The 25179-nt window shown below is 41.4% G+C and overlaps 1 protein-coding gene across 1 annotated transcript in view; it reads left to right on the forward strand.

The window, feature by feature from the left end:
- The first annotated feature begins 8729 nt into the window (after positions 1 to 8729).
- Positions 8730 to 25179, forward strand: part of BBX (bobby sox homolog (Drosophila)) — a 58648-nt gene continuing 42198 nt past the window's right edge. Inside the window, exons 1-4 of the mRNA XM_010287825.1 lie at positions 8730 to 8891; positions 10853 to 11095; positions 17320 to 17518; positions 23653 to 23720. Coding sequence (XP_010286127.1) covers positions 8730 to 8891; positions 10853 to 11095; positions 17320 to 17518; positions 23653 to 23720 — 672 coding nt within the window. The remainder of the gene's footprint in view (positions 8892 to 10852; positions 11096 to 17319; positions 17519 to 23652; positions 23721 to 25179) is intronic.

Raw genomic sequence — 25179 nt, forward strand, 5'->3', positions numbered from 1 at the left:
TGCGCCACACTGGCTGCCTGACCGTGGCACAGCCGCCGGCTCCAGCCCCCGGGACGCTCCTTTTCAGCCCCCGTTATCCTGCGCGGGTACCAGCGCCGTGATGCAGTTAGTGGTCGTTTTGTCGCAGCCCGGCGCGGGTCCCTGCTGACACTGGGTAGCAGCAGGATTTTCCATGCTGCCGCCTCATTTTCCCTGACCCGTCCCCGGCATGCCGATCCCTCCCGCTCCCAAATCGCCACGCCATACCAGCAGGTGGGTTTCCCGTACCCGCTCCTTCTTCTGGGTTTAATGCTCGCCTGCTGAGGGTTTGTGGATGTGCCTTGTCTTGGAGTGGCGTCCCTGATGTGTTTTGGTTTGGCGTGGAAGCGGTATGTTTCTGCCAAAGAGAAACCGTGTGGCCCAAGCAGAGCAGCCATTTCCTGTGGGGTGGGTGACTTGCCATTTCATCCACGAGATGTTCATTAAAAGCTTGGTCCAAAATACAGCCAAACCTGTTGTGCCCGGCCTCGGCAAGTCCATTTGAAATGTGTTTTTTTTTAAAAATTAGTAATTAGTGTTTGAAGTCCTGACTGTTCTCAGAGATTAGATTTATTTAGGATAAAGCATAGTAGAAAAGAAAAGCTTTACCATTTCCTAAACCTTTACTCACTTCATAGAAGTTGTTTTTGTAGGTCTGGGAGCCAATTCCCACAAGCCTGGTAGTTGGTACCTTCCAGCACTGATAACTTAATATAAACATACTGATTTGGTTTTACCCAATAAGTGGCTGTTACCTGGCATTCAGACTGAGGAAAAAACATCCAAATTGGAGGAAAACCAAAATAATGAAAGACTTTAGAGAACTGGGAGGGTTGTCATTTTTCATAAAGATTGTCCAAAGTCCCATCTCACCGTCCGACTTGCATTCTCTGCATTTTGAGTACATTTTGAAATACTTTATAATTTACTTACATGTTTGAAATATCACACACCACTTGATTTTCATAATTAGGTGGGTTTTTTTGTTTGTTTTTTGGGGTTTTTTGGGGGTCTTTTTTGGGGGTTTTTTTTGTTTTTTACATTTAGCAGATGGGGTGAGGGGGTCGACACATGACAACTTGGGCAGTTGCCCTGCATGCCGCAGCCCCGGGGGTCCCGGGGCGCCGGGTGACTCCGGCAGCCGTTTCCCGCTGCCTGCGAGGGAACGCTCTCGGGGCTTGGCTTCCGTTCTCCTTCCGTCAGCAGAGGCCACCCCCTTGTGCTCTGCGTTGGGGATGCGGAAAATAGAGTCTATTTGCTGATGTCTTACATGTATTCAAAGCTTGTTATTTTGTCTTTGTCAAGCAAAATGATTCTAGTTTATTTTTCTTTGCCCTTTTTCCTTCCCCCGTCTTTCCCTGTCTTTTTGCTGTTTGTTCTCTTGGGTTTTTTTTGAGTGTATTTTCTAGACTACAACTACCAAGCTATAATTTAACAAGTAGTTTGCCCTACTGACAGTAAGCACTTGCTGGCAGCCTAACCATGGTACACTCTTAACTTGGTTTTCCAGTACTGTAGCTAATGTAGCACTCCCAAGTTTGGATTACATACTGAATTTCAGGCGGAGTGTAGGTTGAAATACTCACTTGGCCAAGCAAGGTCCAGTCACCTGCATTTGTTCTCTGTCAGGGGCATAAGGAAAACGCACTAGTTGAGATTTATGCAAGTTTTGTCTTTTTAATTTCCTAATCAGTTTACTCATACACTGTAGTGATGGGATCCAGTTCCTAAGTGTGTATTTTGAGAGCAATGTTGTAGTAGGCAGGGTTTGCCTTTCTTTCAATTATTTTAATGAGGACATTCCTAAAAGCTGAAAAACTCCCTACGACATAAAATATTATTTCATTGTATTGCTTCATGTTTTCCTCTATAAATGAAGAGGAAAAAAAGATAACCAGAAAGAAAAACAAACAAGAAATTGTCATTTAAACTCAGCCATCATTAAAAGACTTTGCAGTAGATTACATATCTCCTCATGACTTTTCAAGCTTTATTTTTTTTATGTTATGCTTAAGTCTCATGGAAAGATTCATGTTCATTTAGTATCTTTCAAAACACAGATGCCTGAAATGGTGACCCAAGCACATCTGGGCAGAGTATTCCTTGCACAGGATAGGCAAGTTTTTTCTATTTATTGAATGCGTAAGGTTTTTCTTCAGTGTGAGGCTTTCTTGTGCCACCCTGTGCACTTGCTGTCTGTGTGGTTTCAATTTTAAAAGCAGATTTGGAGAGAGCTAGCGTTTGAAGTGCCCTTACAACCATTCTGACCAATAACTCTGAAGAATTAACCATGACAGTATTAACCAAAAGCAAAACTAAATGGTATGCACGTAAAAAAGGCAAGTGAACGCTAGTAACAAATTCCCCCCCCGCCCTTCTTTTTTTAAAATTGAATCATCTTGGTGTCACGCTAATGGTGAGTACAGTTGTTCAATGTAAAGTGCTTCTTGTACTTAGACAAAACATGGTTGATTTCTTTGCATTAAAATAATGCAAAGAACATCTTGGTTTTTGTGCATGTGTGAACAAGCAGAGGAAGAGTAGAGCTGAAGTTTAAAATTTATTGATTTTTGTTTTACATTTCTTTATTCCTCTTTGGTAGGCATGAAAGACTCACTTAAAAAAAAACCAAAATGTTAAAAAGTTCTGTTGACATTCTTTTTATGATTTTGATGTTTAATTTTATGTATTAGAGAATAAAGCAAGCAAGCAACGTAGATCTGAGTTTAAGAGAATAAGAAATAGTTTAAAAACATTTATGAAGATGGAAGAACGTGTCATTAAAAACTAAGTAACACTTGTTGCTGTGCTGCTAAGCATTTCGTGTGGCGACAGCCTATCCCAAATGTCTGCTAGCAAACAGGACTCCATTGAGTCTCAGCATGTCCCCCATTAAACCATCACATCTTCGAAAGTTAGAAAGCTCATTAATGGCTTTCCGCTGTGAAACAATAAAGAATACGTTCACTGACTGGTCAGTAGTTAGTGCCAACTAGTTTTTGTCCTTCATTATAGAAATATTCCGGTTCAGTTATTCCAGAGTTAAAAGAAATATTTTTTTTTAAAAAAACCCTTTCTATTCGTGTAGGTGTGTTTTACTGCCAGCAATCTCCTTTTGCTTTTATTCAAAACTTCAAATACCTCTTCAGCCCACTAGACCTGTGAGAACATGAGCTCATTTCCCATTCTCCTGCTTCTTTGTTGAAACAGCTCAGGTCACTGACTCAGTAGCCCCCAAAACACCAAGCCATTAGTGTCATAGTTCGATCCTCTTTTCTCTCTTTGGCATTTGTTTTTATAAAGTAGGGGAGAATTTAGATAGTGTAAAACAAAGCAGAAAGTGTGGAAAATACACTTGAAATTTTCCCTTTGCTGCTTTGGACCAGTAATCTGCATGGAGTCAGCTGAGGCCCCAGCTGGACTCCAGGAAATGCGGTTTTAAGGTAACAGGAAAACAGAAATTAATTTCCACTGTCCTCATGGAAATAAGATGAATGTTGCAGAAGCTCAGACATTCTTCCACAGAGAACCTTCCAACAGGGACTACACAGTAGTCAGAAATCTCTGGGTTTCTGCTTTTGCAGGTCTTGGGTTTCCTTCTAGCCTGAATTACAACATGTGCCCTGCAGCACTTGATTACTTTTAAAGACCTTTGTAAGGATTTGGGCGTTTGTGGACGAAGTTTGGGGAACACCTGGTGAGTGCATCTTGTTTAGCACAAACGCTAGCAGCACTCTCGGTGACAGATAACCGTGGGGAGAGATAGTCCCAAAATTAGGACTGCAGAAGTTGGTCACCTGTCTATACCAGGTTTTGTAAACAACAGAGGAAGACAGGAGGAAGACAAAATTTAATCTCAGTGAAGTTAATCAAACACTTATTAATGAACACTTAAAAAATGAAGACTTGCATAGAGTTGTATAATTGAAATAGAAATGTATGCCATAAAAAGTTAAACAATCATTCTTCCTTCACGCTTCCCCCCCACACCATCTAGCTTTTTCTTAAGGAATCTTAATTTTTTTTTTCTCTGAAGCCCTGTCAGGTATACATATTTATAAGACATCCAAAAAACCTGTGATTCTTTGATTAATGTTTCCAGGACCAGAAAGGAAATAATACAGCCAGCTCACACCAAAAAAAAAATGAAAAAGGAAAAAAAATTGTTACCTGTTTTTATCAGTGTAATATCTCTGTAACATTTGATGTGTATCTGCACTAAAGGTAGGTGTAGAACATCACCCTGAAGGTATCTCTTGCTGTCAGTGGATCATGAATGTCAGCCTTGACAGGTGTCCTCTGGTGTTGTTATAAAGCATATGTGGCTTATTTTAAGCAAAGCTGTCCATACTTTTTTCTTGTCTTGTTGGAATATTCTTACTTTCTCCCTAGTGTTTGTCACTTTTTTGTCATCCTTGAGCTGAGAAATATCTTGTAAAATCTTGTGATGTGGTTTTAATTGTTTTTCCTCTTGCTAACTTCTAAAAGCCATTATATTTGCCTTAAAAGATACATTATACTTTTACTGATACTGTAGAAGAAATTACTTTTTGTGTGTGTGATATGTTTCATAAATTCCAGTTACTGCAAACTTTGCACTTTGGGTGCTGTGTATCTTCTATACTTTTAAGCCCCAAAAACTGCCCGTGACTTGTTCTGTGACTTTCTATGGAACTATTTAATTGCCACGCTTCAGTTCTTGTAGGGTCCAAGTCCAGCTCTCTTTTCAAAAGCTGGCTGGTAGGGATGCTTGCCAGCACTTGGGGATCCCTGAGAGGGAGAGAAGGAGCTGGTATTTTTGCTTGCTTCTGTCTGCCAGCTTCCCGTCTCCCATACAAAACAAGCAACTAACATGCTATTGATGATGTGTTGAGGGGAAAAAAAATCAGATAAAAAAATTGAAGAGTCCACTAAATGGATTCTGTTGATGTTTTGCAATTCAACAAATAAATAATGCCAGTAAAACTTGCACTGTCATTTATTCATATGTGCATTCACTTGGCCGTGGAAGTGTCTTGTCTAAGTAGTTATGCTATGTCGTGCCAAAATCTTCCATACAAAAAAATGAATGAAAGTGTTCATGTTAGCTGTGTTTTGCATTTGACTGGATTTTTTTATTTTATGGGACAGCTTCTCTCATATAATTGTATGTGAATATATCAACAGTTATGACAGAATTGTCCATAAAGTGTGGGGGTAGTAATACGGAAGATGAAGCAATCCAAAGGCAAACAAGTTCATCATACTATGGCAGCATCCTTTTTTTAAGAGAAGTCCCATGCGGTGTAATAGAGAATTAGAACATTTTTCATTATGCTAATCCTACATTTGACTGAGATAGGCATCAGCAAGAAGTGAACACCAAAAAAGTCTCTGAAATATAGGTCAAAACTTACGAGAACTTGAATAAGCAAAAGTGAGGAAAAGGATTTGGAATCACCAAAGTATTAAAAAATAGGGGCGGAAATAGTTTATCTGTTCATGTTATGAACGATCCCCTATTTCATTGGAAAGAAGGGAGGACATAGAGTATAGAGAAAATAGTTTGACATACTTAAGGGGTGGGGGGCTTCCAGGCCGTGCTGTAAAAGTGAAGTTTGAAGGCAGTCTGTCGCCTCAACCCTGCCATCAGTGGGGTTAAATCAGGAGGACTTTTGTTGTTGGCTGTTGCAGAGATCCACTCTGAAGTAGAAGCAAAGAGCGACTGGGTGTCTTTCTGTAGTAAGTGGTGCTTCTTTAGCAGCCAGGACCTGACTTACTCTGTGTCTTGGATCTCCTAAATGCTTGTTCAGCTCACAGGGGAACGACCCATCTTGCTAAAAAACCTCTTCATAGTAGAAATGCTGCTTCAGAGTGACGACTAGGGGAGAATGGGTCACAACTTAAGAAAACAATACCTAGCCTTCACACAAAGAAAATAAAAATTATTTGTGAGCTGGGTGGTAGTAGAGAGACCTAATGTACTGATAGGCCCTTTGGGATTTGCAAGGTGACCGGTGGCGAGGGTCTGTGCTGCCTTGCTCAGCACAGAGCACAGGCAGGGCCTCAGGGGTGAGGGAGAACACATGTAAAATACACTGTGGGATCACGTCAGTCCTGTGAAGTTTTCTCGTGCTCACCTTTCCAAGGGCAGCAGGCAGTGAGGTGCCAGCTAAAGGCGATGCTGTCGTTGAAATAGTGCTGAGACTTCAGCTGAGCTTTGTAAAGCAGGACCATGGAGCACTCTTCAAACATCTGTTTAGTTTCACGCTAACAAGGTAGAAGGCTACCAGTAATACTCATCTTACTTAGGACTGACTGTAGGCAGAAACCATAGGATTAGCTCACCTAGATAAGTCAGTGGTAAGGGCTGGAGTAGCTGACTCCCCGTTGTACTTGTAGGACATTTACCGTGCTCAGAAGTAGACCACATACTTTATTGACTACGGTAATAGGCAGATCTCTGTCATTTAACAAACACTGAGACTTAACGAATCTCTAATACCCGCAGGAGCTGAAGTTCCTGCTTGAACAGTAACTCAGCTCCTTTGTTGATTTGCGTCTGAAAATACCCCAAACAAAAGAAACGGTGCTTCAGCACTTTAGGAGGAGAGACAGATGGGGAGCACGGTGCAGTGTGGTACATGGCAGACGTCACTGTGGGACAGAAACAATGTCAAACTTGCATTTCATGATACTGGATTGCAGCTTGATTTTCCACACTTTAACGTTCTTGTAAAGTCAAAGTTGTTTGTTTCTGTGTAGTTGGATCCACTTTGCAAATCACGGACAAATATGTAGGTGAAATGGTGCATGATTATGTGCCACATAATACTTCCTGAAAAGGCAGGAGTTGGTTACAGAAAATGAACAGAGGAGCAGGTGCTGTGGAATCAAATTTTAAATGGGGTTCCGGTAGAAGAAGTGTGATGGGGACAGCAAAGCATGGAGCTTAATGGCAAGCTGCTATGAAGTTACAGGGCATCCTTAACTGCTGGGGGCCGGGTGCTGCTGACGAGCAGGGAGGAACTAACAAAATCTAAATACGCATCCAGGAGAATGCCACTTTAAAATGTAGGTTAAAATTTCTGAACCTGCTTCCTTCATGGTTCAGATTTTTCCTCCAGCAAGCAGTGTCTAAAGGTCCTTCAGCTTTCTCTTCTGTTGGAGACTGCCGGGGAAGCGGCTGCTTACACATATTTCTGGTGCAAACAAGGGCATAGTCCCAAAATGCCAGCGAGTTAACCAACAAGAAACACAATGGAAGAGATCAGCTAAAAGCAGAATTAGTGGTTGCTAAATGGGTGGGGTATGTAGGAATGTGACCGGAGCTGTATGGGCTGTAGCTGCTGAGTGAGAAGGTTCTGGTGGGGCATTCACCCTGACAGTGGCACCAGGGCTTGGGCAACCAGTGTGTAAGTGCAAGTGTCACAGCTCTCTCTTCTGCAGCTGTAGGCTGAAAACTTTAGTACTGTAGCAGGCATCCTGCAGAAAGCAGCATCCTAAAATGGGATGTGGCCTTGCAGTTAAAAGGCTCGACCTCTTTTCATGCCCCTCTCCTGAGAGTCAACAACAGAGCTTCTGCTAGCTTCACCTGCAGCACCAGGACTTAGCCCAGCTTCTTTATCTTGCTGGCAAGAAGTGCCTCTGAAACGTCATCAATTTTTGTCAGTTTTTTAAAGAGCTAGCTGCCTAACCACTCTCCAGTTTCAGTTTGATGTTTGTGTTGTGTTCTTGGAAAGCCAGCCATGCTTCTGTCAGGATTATCCATTGACATTACACAGTGTAAACAGAAGGCTACCAGGAACTGGACTGTGTGCCGGCAGTGCTTGCTTTGTGTGGGCTTCAATACTTGGATGTGATGTGCTGGTTTTATTTATTTATCTATTTATTTGCCACTTACTTGGGTAGCAGATCTTTAAACCATCCCTTAAATTGGTAGTTAGCATGCATTAAGCATTTATTTTTACTGAGACGTCATTCTGAGGTATTCTTTAGATGAGGGGACACACACAAGGTAGGTGTGTAAGTATTACTTAGCTTCTGCATGCGCTTGGTTCAGCGGATGGTTTGTTTTGTTTGCTGCGCAAGGGCTCTTGTGGATGAGCACTTTGGAGTAACTACTTCTGGTTGTTTGTTTCAAATTCATGTATTAAAATTCATTTCTCTTAAACAGGGATTCAGATTTCCCTATTGTACCTTTTAATGGCACTTGGGAAATCCTAGCTCATAGTGTCATGCGGTTCTTCATCAGCATTGCTATATGTAAGCACATGATTAACAGATCAGTGGCTAGCGATATGTTCCACTGCTAAAAAGAGGGATATCCTGACATTTTCAGTGGCAAAATATGAAAAACTACAGTGGACACAGGTGTGGAAGAGCTGTGGAGTCTCTCATTCACTTGACCGGTGAAGTGTGAGGACTTTTCTGCTGTCCTTCAGACAGGAGCACATTTGAGAACTGGACTGGCTAGTGTCCTTATTTTGTGCTATTAAATTGTATACTGCCAGTTAATCTGGGCATTAGGTGGAAATGTTAAGATTGGAAAAGATACTCTATGCTGTTGTTGATAATTGGAATAAAACTCTATTACCTTTCCAGAAAACTTCTGAGAGTCTTGCATTAGTGCCCCATGTATTTGCCACTGGTTTAAGCATCTATGTGACAGTCACCTGTGCTTAAGGGTTTGTTGTGAACTCACAACTCTTTTTGCATGACAGGTCACAGTAATGAAAGGCAGTAGTAGGAATAAGGATCATTCGACAGAAGGAGAAGGAACTGGGAAGCGACCAAAAAGAAAGTGTCTTCAGTGGCATCCCCTGCTTGCCAAGAAGCTCCTTGACTTCTCTGAAGAGGAAGAGGAAGAAGAAGAAGAGGAGGATATTGATAAGGTAGACTTCATTGGATGGTTTGACTGTAGAAGGTTAATGGTGGGTCAGATTCTTCCTAGCTGTGTTTTTGTTTTGTTTGCTTCTTGCTGGTCTCTTTTGTGAACAAACTCAGCCAATTAAAAGAAGTGATGCTCTGCCCATAAGCCTATGAAGGTAAATAGTAAATAACACAAAAAAAGCGAGTTGTCAACCGCAGTTTTAAAATCTTGGATGAAACTCTGGTTTTTAGAGTTAAACTGTAAGAGTTTAAACAAGGTTGTTTTGATAACATTACACATGTTGGTCTTGATTGCTCAAGGTGGGATTTTGACATGGGTTTTTTAGTTGTTCTTTTAGACATGAAGTTAACCTGTGATTAACAGCTGCTTCTGGTGGCTTTGAGGACATACCAAGATAATACTTTTATTTTTTAAAAAATTTAAAAAATACAAAGATTAAAGAGAAAAAGAAGAAGAAGTCTGTCAACAATTTTTACTATCTTTGTATGTGAAATTCAACTTATCCTCCAGAATACTGAGAGTGGAATAATCTCTTTCTTGTTTGACGCTTAGTATTTTGGTATTGTTCAGTGATGCTGGGCTTGCCCTTTTTCATAAGGATCCTACAGTATAGCACCTCACAAATGTACAGTTAGACTCATCCTCTGTAACAAAAAAGGGGAATGGGAGGTGATGGGGTTTGAAGATGTGATGTTTCCATCATGTGGATAATGTTCATAACTGCATCTCCTTGATGCTTTGCTAAGGCAGGAAGGAAGAGGTCAGTGCTGAGGAGACTGCCTTGAACCACATAATGATAAGGAAGGGTGACCTTGACAAGAATGAGGAGCAACAAGGAGGAACCTGATGCTCTGACAGTGCTTTCTATTGACCTTACAGGTCACTTGCTGCAGTATGGCATAAAACAGCTGTGTTGCGGTGTCTACCACAACTGCTAGATAGCAGGGCTCTATCACACATAATGGTTTCTTGGGAAGACAGATGCCATAACTGCAAACGTCACCCCACCCCTTCCTTCTTCTTTGTCCCAGCTTTATGTACTGAGCGTGACGTCATATGTTATGGAATATCTGTTTGGCCAGCCTGGGTCAGCTGTCCTGGCTGTGTCCCCTCCCAGCTTCCCATGCACCCCCAGCCTTCTTGCTAGCAGGCCAGCACGAGAAGCTGGACTGTCCTTGACTACTTAGCAACAAGCCAAAACATCAGCACGTTCTCAACACTGCCTCATCCCAAATCCATAACACAGCCCCACACCAGCATCTGTGAAGAAAACTAACTCTATGCCAGCTGAAACCAGGACATGCAGTTAGGTAGGAGATGGTTTTCTGTCTTGTACAGTAATAGGTTGCATTCAGTCAGAACTAGTCTTCTGGGGTATGTCCCTTGCAGGAACAATAAGACTGGTCTGTGAGCATAGAGAGTACATTTTGGCAGTGTATTCTGTTGAGATTTGCCCTCTGGCTCTGACTGGGCAGCTGTGCAGTGGCTTCACTGCAGCACAGCTCACAGGCTGAGTAATGAATGGCAGGAGTTAGGGGAACAACTGTTACCAATGCACGTCCCTTCCTATGCATTTTGTAGTTGCAAACATGAGTGATTGTGGTCCAAGGTAGCTCTGCTGACCTCATCCCACTGAGACGATTTCTAGGTTGTAGGAAGGATGTAGGAAGGATCTCCTCCCTCCAGCCCTTTTAGGACTCTTACTAGAGAATGGTCCTCAGCTTAGAAATCTGTTCCACTTCAAAGTCAGAGTTTACATCTTGCACATCAGTGAACCTTGGACTGTCAGGTGAGGAGGTTTGATGTAGAACTCCAAGTCTTCTAGATGGAACAGTTGGCCTTTGGAGGCAGCTGTGTGTATCTGTGTGCATCTCCCTTGTTCACACAGCATGCATAGGCTCTCAGTCTCCATGAGAAGCCTGGATAACTGAGTTTACATACCTTCCCTTTTGGTTCTGCTAGGTGCCACTCCTTGGCGCTGACGGGTTAGAGCAGGATGCTGATGAAACTGAAGATGACGAGTCCTCAGAGCAACGAGCCCGCCGACCAATGAATGCATTTCTTTTGTTCTGCAAACGCCATCGCTCTCTCGTGCGAAAAGAACACCCTCGCCTCGATAATCGTGGCGCAACCAAAATCTTGGCAGATTGGTGGGCTGTTCTAGATCCAAAAGAAAAGCAGAAATACACTGACATGGCCAAGGAGGTATGTTCTGTCTGAATGAGGGGTGTAAAGGGAGTTCATTACGTATTTGTCTGTCTTCTGTTTCTCTGTGGGGTCTTTTTTTCTGTGAGTTCCTCAGCTTCTGCAGTAGGATTATGGTTCCCAGAGCAGCTGCTGTTCTTGCTTTGATTCCCTTGGTCCTTTGGAGCAGAATGAAAAGAAATTGGTCTGTGTATGCAAACTAACTTGGCTCTAGTAGTCATTGGTACATTGGTACAAATATATGCACTTTTTGATAGGTATCACCTGATGATTCCCCCCACATGCATTAACATGTGGATAGTGTGTGGATAGTGGCCATTAAAAACAAAAACATGGAGTTCAGTGTCAGCTGACTAGTGGTACTTAGCTCAAACTGTGTATTTGCTATTGGTAATTCTGGTTGCTATTATAATACAGGTGGATCAAGCCAAAAGCATGGTCAACAAATGTAGTCCCTCTTTACCTTTCATGCTAAAGAATTTAAAAATTATTTAGTGTTTCATCAAGTACTCTCCCTATGTATTGTTAACCAGTTTCTGCTGGAGCAACCTTTGGTGAGACAGAGTCTAATACCCAAATCAGAGCGCAATACATAATCAGAGTCCTTTAACTGGGAGCAAGGAAAGGAGATTTATCCCCATATTTCACAAAGTATCTTTGCATTAACTTAAAATCTAAACGAGGCTTTTTAAGCAATAGCTTGCTTGGTAAGCTGGCCCCGAGGAGGCTGCAGGTTATCGATAGTGGAGTGAGAGAGACACAGCCAGTTACTTAGGCTGATAATATCACCCCAAAACAGATCCCTGTAATTACCTGTGTGATGTAGATTTGCAGGTAACCATTTAATTCAATCTGAGGGAAAACAATAGAGGGACAGTGAGGAGGAAGAAAATCTCTCTCATTTGTCGAGTAATGCTAGTGCACTACAAGTACAGATAGCTGTGAAATGACTGGGGAAGCTATTATCTGTACCTGCCCTGTCACCCGAAGTTGTGTGCTAGTGTTAACACAGATGTATATGGTCTGGCTGTTCAGTGGTTTGTGTAAGCATGGAAAGGTCCACAGGAAAAACAAAGTGTTCTGCATGGCAGGTCCTTTCTGAAGCAGGGTCTGTGGTACTTCTGTAGTTCCCCATCTGTGACACAGTGTTGAAATACTTGAGTCTCAGCTTTGTCCAGCCGTTCCTGATTTGTTCTGCATTCCCACTATAAATTAGCAATGCTGCTTGAAATGTATGGGAAAAGGGCTATTAGGAGGTCCAGTACAGATACAAAGGAAGGAAAGATGAAAATGAAGAAATAATTTTTGGAAGAAATAAACCTGATGTGACTGTTTTTCTTAGCCTTTTGTCTTGCTGAAGGAAACTCATTCATTAAGAAGGAAAATAATTGCAGAACTTCTGGAAGAAGTGACAGATCTGAAACTATTAATCATATTGTTACAGAAATCATTGTTCCTGTAGTGATTTATTTATTTTTCTTGGCATGAAGAACAAATTGCATATTCAACGTCAAAGCAAAACAATAAATCTAAGTAGTTTACATCATTACAACTAGTCCCAAGTATGTGTAGAAGAGAGATAATGTATAATTTTTATTCTTTAAACAATTGTATGTTACAATGATAATTAGCAGCTATAATGTGCTATTGAATATATTTGGGCCCTCTTCACCAACAGACCTATTCTGTGTGTGGATCGGTTGTTTTGTTTTAGCACTCGCTTTTGTAGTTAGGCTTACTGCTGAGACTGTCAAAAAGATGTTAATGTCAACTCTAGTGCGAACCATTTATTGATGTGTGGGTTTTTTTTCCTAAGGAGAGCTCATTTAAAAGTCAAGAAGGTGAACGCCTTTGGAGGGACATAAAATTACCATTGTGCCAATAATCTTCTGTTTGAGTACCTGTACGTATAAACTCATCAAGGTTTAAAATACAGTGGATGAGCTTCTGTTACTTAAATGTAGCTTTTCAGTGCCCTTTGACTTCCAGTTTTCACCGCATAGCCTCTGGCTGCTACCCTGGCGGGGCACACACCTCCCAAAGAACCCTGTGTCATATCTGCTACCCCCACAACATGTCTTGTGCACCCTGAGCATCTGAATCACTCTTCTAGAGATACAAATGGGCCTGACAGAAGTGGTCTCTACTGCAGTGGCTACAACCCCTGCTGTTTTGCAGTCTTGAGAATGTTTTTACTACTTGAAGACAGCATTTACAAAACCTCTTGGCTCAGATCAAGCTTGAAGCCCATTTCAGTTTCTCAACCGCTTAGTACCAGCAACTGATACTACCTCAGCAGCATGCAAATCTAGGCATTGGCGTATTTACTTACATGTATCTAGCTATATGCAAGGTATAGGATTTTGGAAGACAGTGAGGCACCCAAACATTTTGCGAAGTGGCATTATGAGTTTCTGTTGGGTTGGACATCTATCTGTGATCCCCACTGAGAGGATAATCGGGTCTGTGGTTCATTTAGGCACTTTTGGAAAATCCTATTGTGTACCTTTCTGTACCTTGGGGTACTTTAATTTCCTAGAAAAACTGTCCCCATGATCTCTCTGTTTTCAGTCTTGTGGTTTATGGTCTCCTGTAGCAACACCTGCCCCAGAGACCTCATGCTGTGTCAGCTTTTGCTGGTGTTTTCTTTAGGAGCAGGCTTTCTATTTGTATCCTACAGGTTTTGTAGATCAACTTAAGTTCGAAAGTTTCATTCTAGAGGATTTAAGCTCAGTAGCTGATAAATACTCCCAAGTGGAACCACAAGTGTTCCTGCTGTTAGTTAGCTTTTCCCTTCACTGAGGGGAACGTGAGTTCTGGCCACTGATAAATATGCTCCCGTGTTTTTAGTTACTACAATAATAGGGGTAGTGTTCTTCTGTTAGCTCTTACAGAGCTTGCTGGGAATATTCAGCTGCCTTGGAAAATATCCAGTGAGATTATTATTGTTCAAGCCCTTCTTCCCTTGCTATAAAACACTTCGGCTTCTAATAGGTTTTTTTAATAGGCAAGATCCAGACAATCAGGATTGATTCTTGCAGGGAGCAGCCTGATAAACCTGGGCTGCTGCCGTTCAGTGGCAGAGCTGAACACTTCTCCCCGTGACTGCTCGGCCAGTGGTTTCGCAGGTACAGGCAGCCTGACTGGGAGCTTGCTGTCCCTGCCGTGCCACTGCTTTGGCAGCCCCATCGGGGTAGGAGAGGACAAATGTTCTGGCTTCCCAGCTGGAGTCTGGCAGGTTCACTGAGTGACGTATGGACGGTAACGTGTAATGTGAACCCTGCGTCCCTCAGGAGTGAAAACCGGAGCGTAGTATTTTCTGGGGATTTTTTTGTTGCTGTTGTTAAATCTCCAGGATTCATGTGACATTTAATAGCCAGTTGGTGGGATTTAAGCATACGTTTAAAGCTAAGCACGTGCTAACTGCTACCCTGAGATGTGGCTGGAATCCACTTGTGAGCTCCTGTTCACCCCGCGCTGGAAAAAGCAAATCTTTTTTTATTTGGTGATGAAAGTAACTCAGGGAGCTGCACTGAGGCAAGCGCCTTTTTTAACCTTGGCTCTGAAGTGGCACCAGTCCCACCGCAGAATGCATCCTTCCCCAGGCTTTCACAAAACAGAAATGATACATCAGACTGATCCCACAAACATCTCCTGAGCTTTTTTTATCTTACCTGGAACTTTAGGATATGACCCTGCCAGGCCATCTCTGCCACTCACATGTGGGAACCAAGGTGGTATCTTTGCATTACAGGTTAAGGACTTAGCCTCTTAACCTTTTTTTTTTTTCCCCCCCAAGTGACTTTAGAGACATCCTTAGACTGGTTGTGTTAAGCTGGTTTACTGCACAGTTGGTTGAATGGAGGAAACCAGTAAGCTCCACTATTGCCCTTGGCATTTTCTCATTACTGTGTAGCTTATTTAAGTTATCTTCTTATGACCTGGCAAGCAGAATCTATCATTTCACTTTAGGCCTTGGTCTAGTAGTCACAAAAATCAATACTGAAAGTCTTTCTGAGATTTGTATCAGACCCCTGTATGCATTTTAAAAAACTACTTCTTGGCCCTTGTTGAACTTCTTACATTTTCTTTTTTATCTTGAGTGTTGAGACTGTGAAAGGGGCTGATGAGTTGTCCTCCCTCAGTTTGCTCCCTCCCCTTCAGAGAGTGCAGTTAATGTTCACTTCTTGGCTTTGCAGAGGAAAAAATCCATTAATACACCACCTCACTTGAATTGCTCTTGTTGGAAACTGATTAAAAGCTTACTGCTGCCTGACTCGCAAATGGCATACGTTCGGTTCTCATTTGATGGGCAGCTTGTCTGCTTGTCAAATTACTCCACAGAATAATTCAATTACTCAAAGCAGCAGTGCTGATACGAAGAGCTTATGTACCTCACTGCTAGTGATTCTGTGCTTTTTACTCTGCAGGCAGGAAACATGATCTGTGAGTGGGCTGTGGCTTTAACAATGGAAGGCAAAGCTGCTTCTCTCTGTATTTCCTTTCTGCCTCTTCCCTTACCCCCTCCCCTTCCCTTCCCTCCACCAGGCTGTTTTTGTGGTGTACTGAGCTCCCAAACCAAACCAAGGGACAGGGAAAATGGGCGAGGTGAGAAGTGTCGCAGTCCTTAGTTTGCAGATTTAATATATATACCCTATTCAGAAAATACAGTGTGTATGTGGGTCACCGGTCCCTGCAGATTTTTATTATTTATAGCCATTTCTATAAATACAGGACTTCACACAGCCGGTTCAGAGAGTGCTGTGCTTCTTGTAAACTGAATTGTTTTTATCCTTGCTATAGTCTGGAGGTAGCAAGTGCCAGCTGATAGATTAAGATGGAAATGAAAGTAAGCAATACACGTGATGGTGATCCTGCCGTAAGGCATGCTGTTTATTGATCTGGGAAAACACTGTCGTGACTCTTATCAGAGGGTTTTCAGTGCTATTTCTGTATTTGATACCCAAGGGATCTTTTTTTCCTCTGCTACCTGTGTTTCTCTGGAGGCATGTGCATGAAACATAGGTGCTTCTCTCTGCCGTGACCAGGTCTGATGACAGCCGGGTGGGTGGGAACATGTGTAATCACAGAAGAAACTTCCTGCAGCTGCCCGGCCATGTACTTCAGGATAAAACTGCTCTTCTGGCTGTTTGCTGCCATCGAGAGCTACCTAGTGCCTGAGGAGGTAGTGGGTTCCTTCTCCCTGCAGTCAGCACTGGTACGTACTGGGTAGGCTCCCCGAGCAGCCAGTGCTGTACGCCCCTATCAGTTGTTAGGCAAACATTTGCAGCTGGAATGCATGACATGTTCCTCTGATTCTCCTGTTCTCCACCTTGCACAGCAACACATTTAAAATACTGAAATGTGCTCTTTTGATTGCCGTTAACATTCAGAAATCTTGGTTTTGGTCTGGTCAGCAAGATAGGTGGAAAACGTCACTGTTGCATTTTGTGTATTAAAAAGGTCCCCATCCTTTCCCCTACCCCCCAAGCCGTGTAGGATCCAGACCTTTTCCCTCACCCCCCCATCTGTACTCTGTTTGTTTGTTGTTCGTTTTGCTGCCTCTTACCAAGAATATAGCAAACAACTGAGATGTGTGCTCAAGGCCAAAGAAAGTTTTAAATGGTCCCAGTTTATTTTTTGCAGCCATGCAGCATGGTACATTTTGGAAGGAATACTCTGATGATATATCAGAAGTTACTGAAAATGAGATGATACTGGTAGTAGTTTATTTTTGGTGCGTGGTTTGAGAAAGCATATACTCAAATATTCTAAAATACAGAACTATTACAGAAAAATGAGTGCAAGGTAAGGAGCATCATGCTGCATTTCTTGCTAAATGTATGTTTTCATTTCATTCAAACTAGAAAGTAAATAAAGACTGTACCTGCAAAAGAATTCAAATAGCTGTGTCTGTTTCCCAGAGTGAGCATACAAGCACTGGGGAGCAGTTTGCAGGATCAGAACTTCAGCCTGCTCTGGGTAATAAACCCTTGGGAGAGGAAAGAGAAACTCCACTTTTTTAAATACAGCTATACTTACCTTAATATTTCTTCTTAATAGATTGTGTTGCCGGTCAGACTCTTAAGCATGTGATTAAACTGTTAAAAAAATAAAGATATTTAAGGATTATTTACTGCATTAAATCCTCTTACATGCAGTGCACTCTGTTGCCCTGTGTATAGTATAATGTCATGACTGGTAATTTTCCTTTTCCCTTCTAGTACAAGGATGCATTTATGAAGGCGAATCCGGGGTACAAGTGGTGCCCCACAACGAACAAACCTGTAAAAACCCAGGCCTCCACTGTTACAAACAGGAAAAAGCTATGGGCCTTTGCATCAGACGCTGCAAAGGACTTACCAAGCCCGAAGAAAGTAACGAAAAGTGAAGAAATGCCACAGCTTAACTTCGGGATGGCAGGTGAAATTTCCATCCATGTTTACTCAGATGTAGCATCCTCTTTTTGTTTGGATGTGGTGTTGAAATCGAACTGTGATACCAGTTTTCTTTACTGCCCATGGTGCTGTAGTGCAAATAACTTTCATGTCCCAAATCAGGTTGCCAAGACTCTGCATAACAACTTTCAAGAATTTTCCTTAGTGCATGGTTGGTTTTAAGAGTCAAGTACAGTTATGTGGCATCATAACCCATACCCCACTTGGGGTCCAGATTTGATTGCTTTTTAATTCCAGCTTATTTGCTGTTTGATATTTTCATTTTCTAGTCAAAAAGGAAAGTGCTGACTGTGTGCATTCTTTTTCTCTTTCATAGAGCGTTGTACTATGTTCAGTAATTTGCTGTTTACAAAAATAATTTGTGGGTGTCTATGAAGTTGGAGGTGTTAAGAATTCCAGTTCTTGGAATTGGAATTTGAATTGGTGTAAAGAAATTCCAATTTCAGAATTGGAATTCCATTCAAATGCTGGAATTCACTACATTCCAGCAGTGAATGTACTGCTGGAGCTAACTTTTTTATTTGAATCAAGAAAAGAGTAGTTTAATTTCAGTTAAAACATGCACTTTTGCTTTTGCCCATTATACCTCGGAAGGGTGGATTCTAACCTTTTAAACATTTAAAAAAAAAAAAAAAATCAAGTCTGTGAATAAGTGTAGGTGGAGTGCCTGAACTGGTGAAAGGCAGATAATCTTGCACTGTTATCCACAAATAGCAGAACTGTTGCAGTCATGACCTTGAAATACAGAGACATTAATGTTAAATACTGGCAGCTTAAGAACCTAACAGTCAAGGTAGAAAATAATTTTTCCGTCACTACCCCTTTTTTTTTTCTTTTTCTCTTTTGCAGTTTAAAGTGTCTTAATTTTGTAAATACTGATGTTGAAACTCTGTCGTGTTCTACCTAGTTCATGACAATTGTGTGGCAGGTAGGACTTTCCTGCTTAGAGGAAAGTCATGAGCTATCCATGAGCTGGATAATGGAAAATGGTTTTATGGAACAAGTGTAATGGGATAAAAAGGCATGTATACCTTTTTGCAAGTATAGTGGTATGAAAATTTCTGTAATGAAACTCCTGGCTATGAAAGAACTGTGAAATGCAATCAAAATAAAGTTTTTTGTGCTACATAGTACAATATATGGGAGACCACTTCTAAAAATTGCAGGCCCATTCATCCCATTCTGCTTTTGCTGTCAGAAGAGTAACTTCTATGCTCCTATCCATCACAGAATGGTAGGGGTTGGAAGGGACCTCTAAAGATCATCTGGTCCAACCCCCCTGCCAAGGGAGGATCACCCAGGGCAGGTTGCACAGGAACGTGTCCAGTCAGGCTTTGAAGGTCTTCAGAGAAGGAGACTCCACAACCTCTCTGGGCAGCCTGTTCCAGTGCTCCATCACCCTCACAGTAAAGACATTTTTCCCCATGCTGAGGTGGAACTTCCTGTGCTGCAAAACAAGTAATAGGCTTTGGTCTACCTGTCTGCCATTCCCCTCCCACCCCAGCTCCTTCTGGGTTATCCAAATGTGGAGCTTCTGAGTACAGAGAGGTCTTGAATCAACACCTGTCAGAGCAGAAGACAGAGAACTTAAGAATTAATTAGAAACTAATCTAATCCATTGTCTTACCTATAGAGCCATTCATTTCTCAAGAAGGCCATTTTGTGCTACATGGGATTTAAACTTTTTTTTTTTTAACTGCAGACTGAGTCAATGAGTATAGTAATTCATAGGGGTCTCATTTCAGTCCTCATGCCAATGAAAGCTGGCTAATTCGTGAGTATAACAATACCTTATAAAATTACAACAGCTTCTGACAGAGATGTTAGCAGCATTCAATTCATGAAAAGTCTGCCATGCCAAATGGATTACTGTTTTGTCAACTATATAACCAGTTCATGCTAAGTATGTTCTGTTGCATTCTTCTCTCCTTGACTTCACGTGATAGTTCAATTCAATTCTGACTCTTCTATCCAGCACAACCTCTTTTAAAATCCAGGCCATATACTAGCTGATGAACTAAAAAGTAGCTGAACCTCCTCAGAAACACTTTCACCTTTGAAATGCCACTGTCTGTCTTGCATCTTCAAGGCACATAGTTTCCTTAGGACAGGGATTACATGATTCCAGAATCATTCCAGGAAATCTGTTTTACTTGTTGACATTTGTTAATCCTGTCTTGACTGCTTTTTACGCATTACACTTCATCTTGGAAAATGTAATATGTAGAGAGTAAGATCTTCCTTTCTTTTTGTAAGTTCCGCACAGGCCATATCTCTCCTTTATTTGTGGCATTCGAACAACAACCATCCCACTTTCAAACCTCTCGTGTTGACCTATCATTGTGTCAAGAACCTGAGGTGTGGCACCAGCACTGGGCTTCAAACCTGCAGACCCACTAGTGGTGTCCTTGCTCATCCAGCCTGGAAGTTGTAATTGAGCATGTTTTTCTCATGACATGGCTCACCTGTGATCTGTTGTAAGGCAAAGACAACTGCTGTTTGTAGGTGAACGTGACCATTGCAGCATCTACCCTCACAACTACAGACCTAAGTGAACAACAGCTTTGCTATACAAATGTGCAAGATTCCCAATACTTTCACGTTTCTGCATCAGAAGAAAACCGTCTGAGCTAAAAAGCTTTTTAGTGAAGCAAAGGGTGGAAAAAATCCGCTTCCTAGAGTGGGCAGTGTAGACAGAGATACAGTTTTGGGTTTTTAGAGAGAAGCTTAATTCTGCACCCAGGTAAAACTTAGTTGAAACTGGTATCTTCTGGTCTTCTTTCTGCTTAGGTCCTTCTCAGTTCTTTCTTTCCTCTGAAAAACAGTGATGATGAACAAGCCAGCCTGCTGAGTTTCTAACCAGACCAATACTAACAAAGTATGTCATTCCCAAATAGTGATATGGTTTTAAGTTTCATCAATGTTAAAAGCTGTAGAGAAATTAATGACTCACCTCCCATTCTGCAAGTCAAATGTGTGTGCTGTTTTCTCACTACTGTTGATTTAACTGTGAATTGCTTTAAGATAGCATTTAAAATTCTTAATTTTTTATACCAATAAGTTCTTAGTGCCATAAGAGAAACATTGTTGTGCTGAGAAGGCACTATAAACATATGGCAGTGTTTGCATATGTACATTTTGTTTTCCCTTAGATTAATTTATTTTGTAATTTGAAACCTTAATGGAAGGATTTTTGGTTTTGTCATGATCAGACATCCAAGTGCCAGCCCTCTGCTACATCTGCAGCATAAGTATTCAAGTTGTTTAAGCACCAAATTAAATTTTCACTTTCCACTTAGCTGTCATTTTTTTTCCTTCCTCTTAATTTTTATGTTTAAATAAGCAGTTTAAGTATTTGCTTACTTCGGGGGAAAAAACAGTCTTATCCTTGTCCTGTTATGATAAGCTACTTATTTGAAGGGCAGAAAGCTGAGATGACCAAGAAGATACTTAGAAGAGGGAGAAGAATTTGAGAGCCATAAGCTGGATGTTCTCCAGTTGACCAAAACTGAGGAGGGGGAAGAAGACCCCCACATAACTAAAGCGAAGCATAAGAGAGCAGCTGGGAGCATCAGTGTGATGTGGGCATGAGAAAGTACTGTACTGCAGTGTGTCAGGCAACGTGTTTTCAGGAACTGCAGAGAACAGTTAATGCCATTGAATAGAGCACAGCTGACCTGATGTGATTGCCCTGCTGATCAGTCATGTACAAGAAAGATGAACTCCACCTGGAATAACTGGAGAGGAGAGCTACAGGGATCACTGGGACCGTAGGAGATGAACGTGCTTGATGACATGAAGAGATCTTGATTTGCTTAGGCTAGGAAAGCAAGTGGAAGAAGAGTAGGGTGACTCCTGTAAATGCAGAAGAAGGAAATACCATTTAGGGAGAACAGTTATTTAATCTTAAAGATGCGGGCACCAGAAAAAATGTGTACCACCTGTCCCTGAGTAAATTTAAGCTGAAAACTGGAAGAAAGCTCTTAATACTTAGAAGATTTGGATTCTGCAACAGCCTTCCAATGGGAATAAAGAAAGTAGGCAGCAACCAGTCAAGCCCTTACTGCTTAATATGAAGCTCAGGAAGTTTATGATGGACCTGGAAGTCTCTTCCCATCTCTTCATCCTCCAAAACTGCCTCCTCAGGCATTATCTTTCGAGATACATGTTCATTTGTCACTTCTTAATTGTTCTGATGTCCTCGTGTTTGAAGGACTGAACTGTTTATCATCAAGTGTTTTGATGGTAAAAAGTGCTGTGCTGAGAGGATCACTTCATTTCTGAATTGTGCTGAGATACTTGCTGGCCCTTTCTGTTTTCTATCTCCATTTCTTCAACCACTTCTTGTTACTAGATCCTACACTTCTGATAGTGTCTTGTCTCTCTGTAGAAACTTAATATCTTTTGTTGCCTTTTTTATTTAAAAGTAAAAAGTTAAAAAAAAAACACTACAAAAAAACACACACACCTGCTACCTGTTTTATTATGGTAAAGGAAAAAATTTGATTCCAGTTGAACATTGGGTTTGAAGCCAGGAGCTATTTAGACTGTGTTCTTAAGATAACGAGCCACTCTTCTATCCTTGAGATAGTGGATGAGCCTGGTTTATTCACATTGCTTTCCTCTGCTTCTATTTACTGTGGTTTTAAGAGAGTATTGAAAAAACTTACCCTGTGAATGTCAGTGCGAGATGCTGAGGGAGAACACTTGGCAGTATCTGTGGTATTGAATTAAACAGCACCAGTCAGTATTCCTGTGAACCGGACCTTGATCATCTGTAGCGCTAAATTGCCTGGAGGTTTACAGAGGTTTGGCCCATGTCAGCTGAAAAGCTCAACAAATTCCTCATCACTGCTCATGAGTGGGAATGGGCCAGGGGATTTCCCAGTGGGCATTTTGGATGCAGCTATTTTGCATCCAAATTTTACATAACAAAATGCAACCAAATGGACAAGGGCGATTGTGCCAGTTGGCCTCCATTCCTGGGAATGGTCCTGAGCATGTTGTAATTTATTGTTGTAGAGAGAGTTTTGCTATAGTTTAGTGAAAGGAAATTGAAAAATGGGAGTACACACTTAGTGAAACCCCGGGAAAGTAACTTATCTTTGGTGTCTCATCATTACTGAAGCTCGGCAATACAGCAAGGGTAATGCTTCCCTTTCTCTCACATTGTGGCTGTTGTGTGAGACATTTAGGCCACAGACTGTCTCCCTGCCTCTGTGTGACACTGTTAAATCGGACGCCTGCATTGCTCCCAAGGCATTCCCCCCAAATCAGACAATTAGTCTTCATAATGATGAAGAGCAACCACTCTTCTGAGTGGAAGAGCCACTCCATGAGTAATGCAGTGCCAGTGATCATTGCTTTGACTTCTTGTTGTTGTTTTCTGAGCTGCTAAGGTGTGGGAAGGCTGGAGGCGAGAAACTGTCAGCATCGAATACTTAGAGAAAGAACATTTATATCTCCATTTCACTTTGCTCAATTATATATTGTATTGGCAGGGCAACAAGTAGGCGGGCAGCTTGCCTGGCCAGTGCCTGTGCTGTTCTGGCACAGAGGATCAAGCGCTTCATGCTTCAGAGATGTCAGGTTGGCACTTTTCACCACTAAATGCAGCTTTAAATTAAAGCTAAATGAAACTAGAAATTTTGCTTCAGAGCTTGATCGTATCCTTTTGTTCCATCCTTTTACTTGTTCAGTGGCTAAGGAAGGGAACCACTCCCTCAGTAGGAGCATCCATTGAGTTACAAATATGTGCAATATTAGAGCATCTTTGTGTATATTTATGTATGAGATCATTACAGTTGCTGTTTTAAAGATACCCGTCTCTGTAGTACATAAAACCTTTGGCAGTAAAATTGTAAATCCACGCAATGGGGTGTTAAGCACACAAATCCAATTAAATCCTTCAAACAGCTTTGAAAGCCTCTCCCAGAGGGTACAGAAATGGTTATTTGTGATTCTCTTGAACTGCCTTTTATGGCAGCCTGCTTAGAGTGTCTGTGACAAGTAGTCTTCTGGGGGTTTAACGCTGCAAATGGTAGGTTCTTAAAACAAGCAAATGAATAAACTTAAGTCTTGATTTTACTCTTTTAACAGATCCTACACAAATGGGAGGCCTGAGTATGCTGCTTCTAGCAGGGGAACATGCCCTGACTGCACAAGAGGTAAGGAATTCTTTCCTCTCCTTTACCACAAGCCCTTGGTTTAAAGAGACCTCTGAAGAGGAGTATTTGGCCAGTGGGAAATAAAATTTAAGATACATCTTGGGTAACCTCAGGTGGGACTGAAGTGTGAGCTCTGTGATACAAGTTTTGTATCCCAACCGTGAACACAGAGGAACCAGTTTTTATATCAGTTCAATATTAACTCTGCTGGCTGAATATTTGATCAGACCAGGCAAGTCTGCTCATGAGAGGATATTGTCACAGGTAGCAAGGTTGAAATATAGTGACTGTATTAACACATAGGTTTGCAATCTCTTTTGGGCAAGGATTTCATGTGCCTGTGCAGTGCTTCACACAAATGTGGCCTTGGCACTAATAGCAAAATAAATACCTAATAATTTCCATACAGTCAGTGTCGTTATATATGCATTCTGAAACCATGCAAGTGTTAACAGGTAATCCAAGTATTGCAGTCTATTCCTATTCACTAAATCTTTAGGTCTAAAAAGAAGTTTGTAGTTCAGTTGCCATCGCAAACATTTTGTTCTTGTGAAGGAGTCTAGTGTTGGTGCGTATCTCCAGTAGTGCAGAAACCTCTAGTCTGATTATTATTTATGATCTTATTTTTTGAGCCAGCTTTGAAAATTGTTCAAAAGGTGGCTTGTATGTTAGGTAGTCACTGCCATAAAACTCTAGTCTGGAAAGAAGAGCTGTGGAAGTGAGGAGGATTTCTTCTTTTCATTTTTTTGTTGTTTCTGGGAGGAAAAGCAGTAATTAACTATCTATATGTGATACTCCCAAATGCAAAATGTGTAGTGCATTTGAGATGAATTGCTTCTGTACTGCCAAGACTGAACCAAGTCTCCTCAATGCTTTGCACATCAGTTTGAGCAGTGGAAGTCTTTGTGCAGATGTGGGTACTGGCTTTCTGTGCTGCAGTATGAAAAAAGAAACACTAGGGTAAGCTTGGGAGAGAAGTGAAAAGAAATTGATGATTTTGTGCTAAAATGAGAATGTCCTGTAGTTTTCAAACTTTGACTCTCTCGACTTGGAGTTTAAAAACTGTTTTTACTGTGCTGTTATGTTTAAATGAGAGGGAAGGTGTATTGGAGTTACGGATACTCAATTCCATTAAGAACAGTCTTTGCTATGACCTTGTGAGTTTAGCTTTCTTGGTTTTACATGAAAAGTGCCTCAAGTAGTACGATTTCAGATGGCAATGAAGGAATAAAATCTATGTGGGAAGATCATCATTTAGAGACAAATCAGAAAGGATGTTGTGTGATTGTTTTAGTATATGAACGTTTTTTTATCGGGATTTTCTTCTTTTGAGCAAAAGACATATTTCCTATGCACCTACATAAACCCCATTTTTTCCTGATGGAAGCATGCAATATGGCTTGTGATGTAATATTTTCTTTATGTATAAGCTATACGATGCTGTGCTCTTTCAGGCCTG

This window comes from Phaethon lepturus, unplaced genomic scaffold (assembly GCF_000687285.1).
Source record: "Phaethon lepturus isolate BGI_N335 unplaced genomic scaffold, ASM68728v1 scaffold29915, whole genome shotgun sequence".
Taxonomy (NCBI): domain Eukaryota; kingdom Metazoa; phylum Chordata; class Aves; order Phaethontiformes; family Phaethontidae; genus Phaethon; species Phaethon lepturus.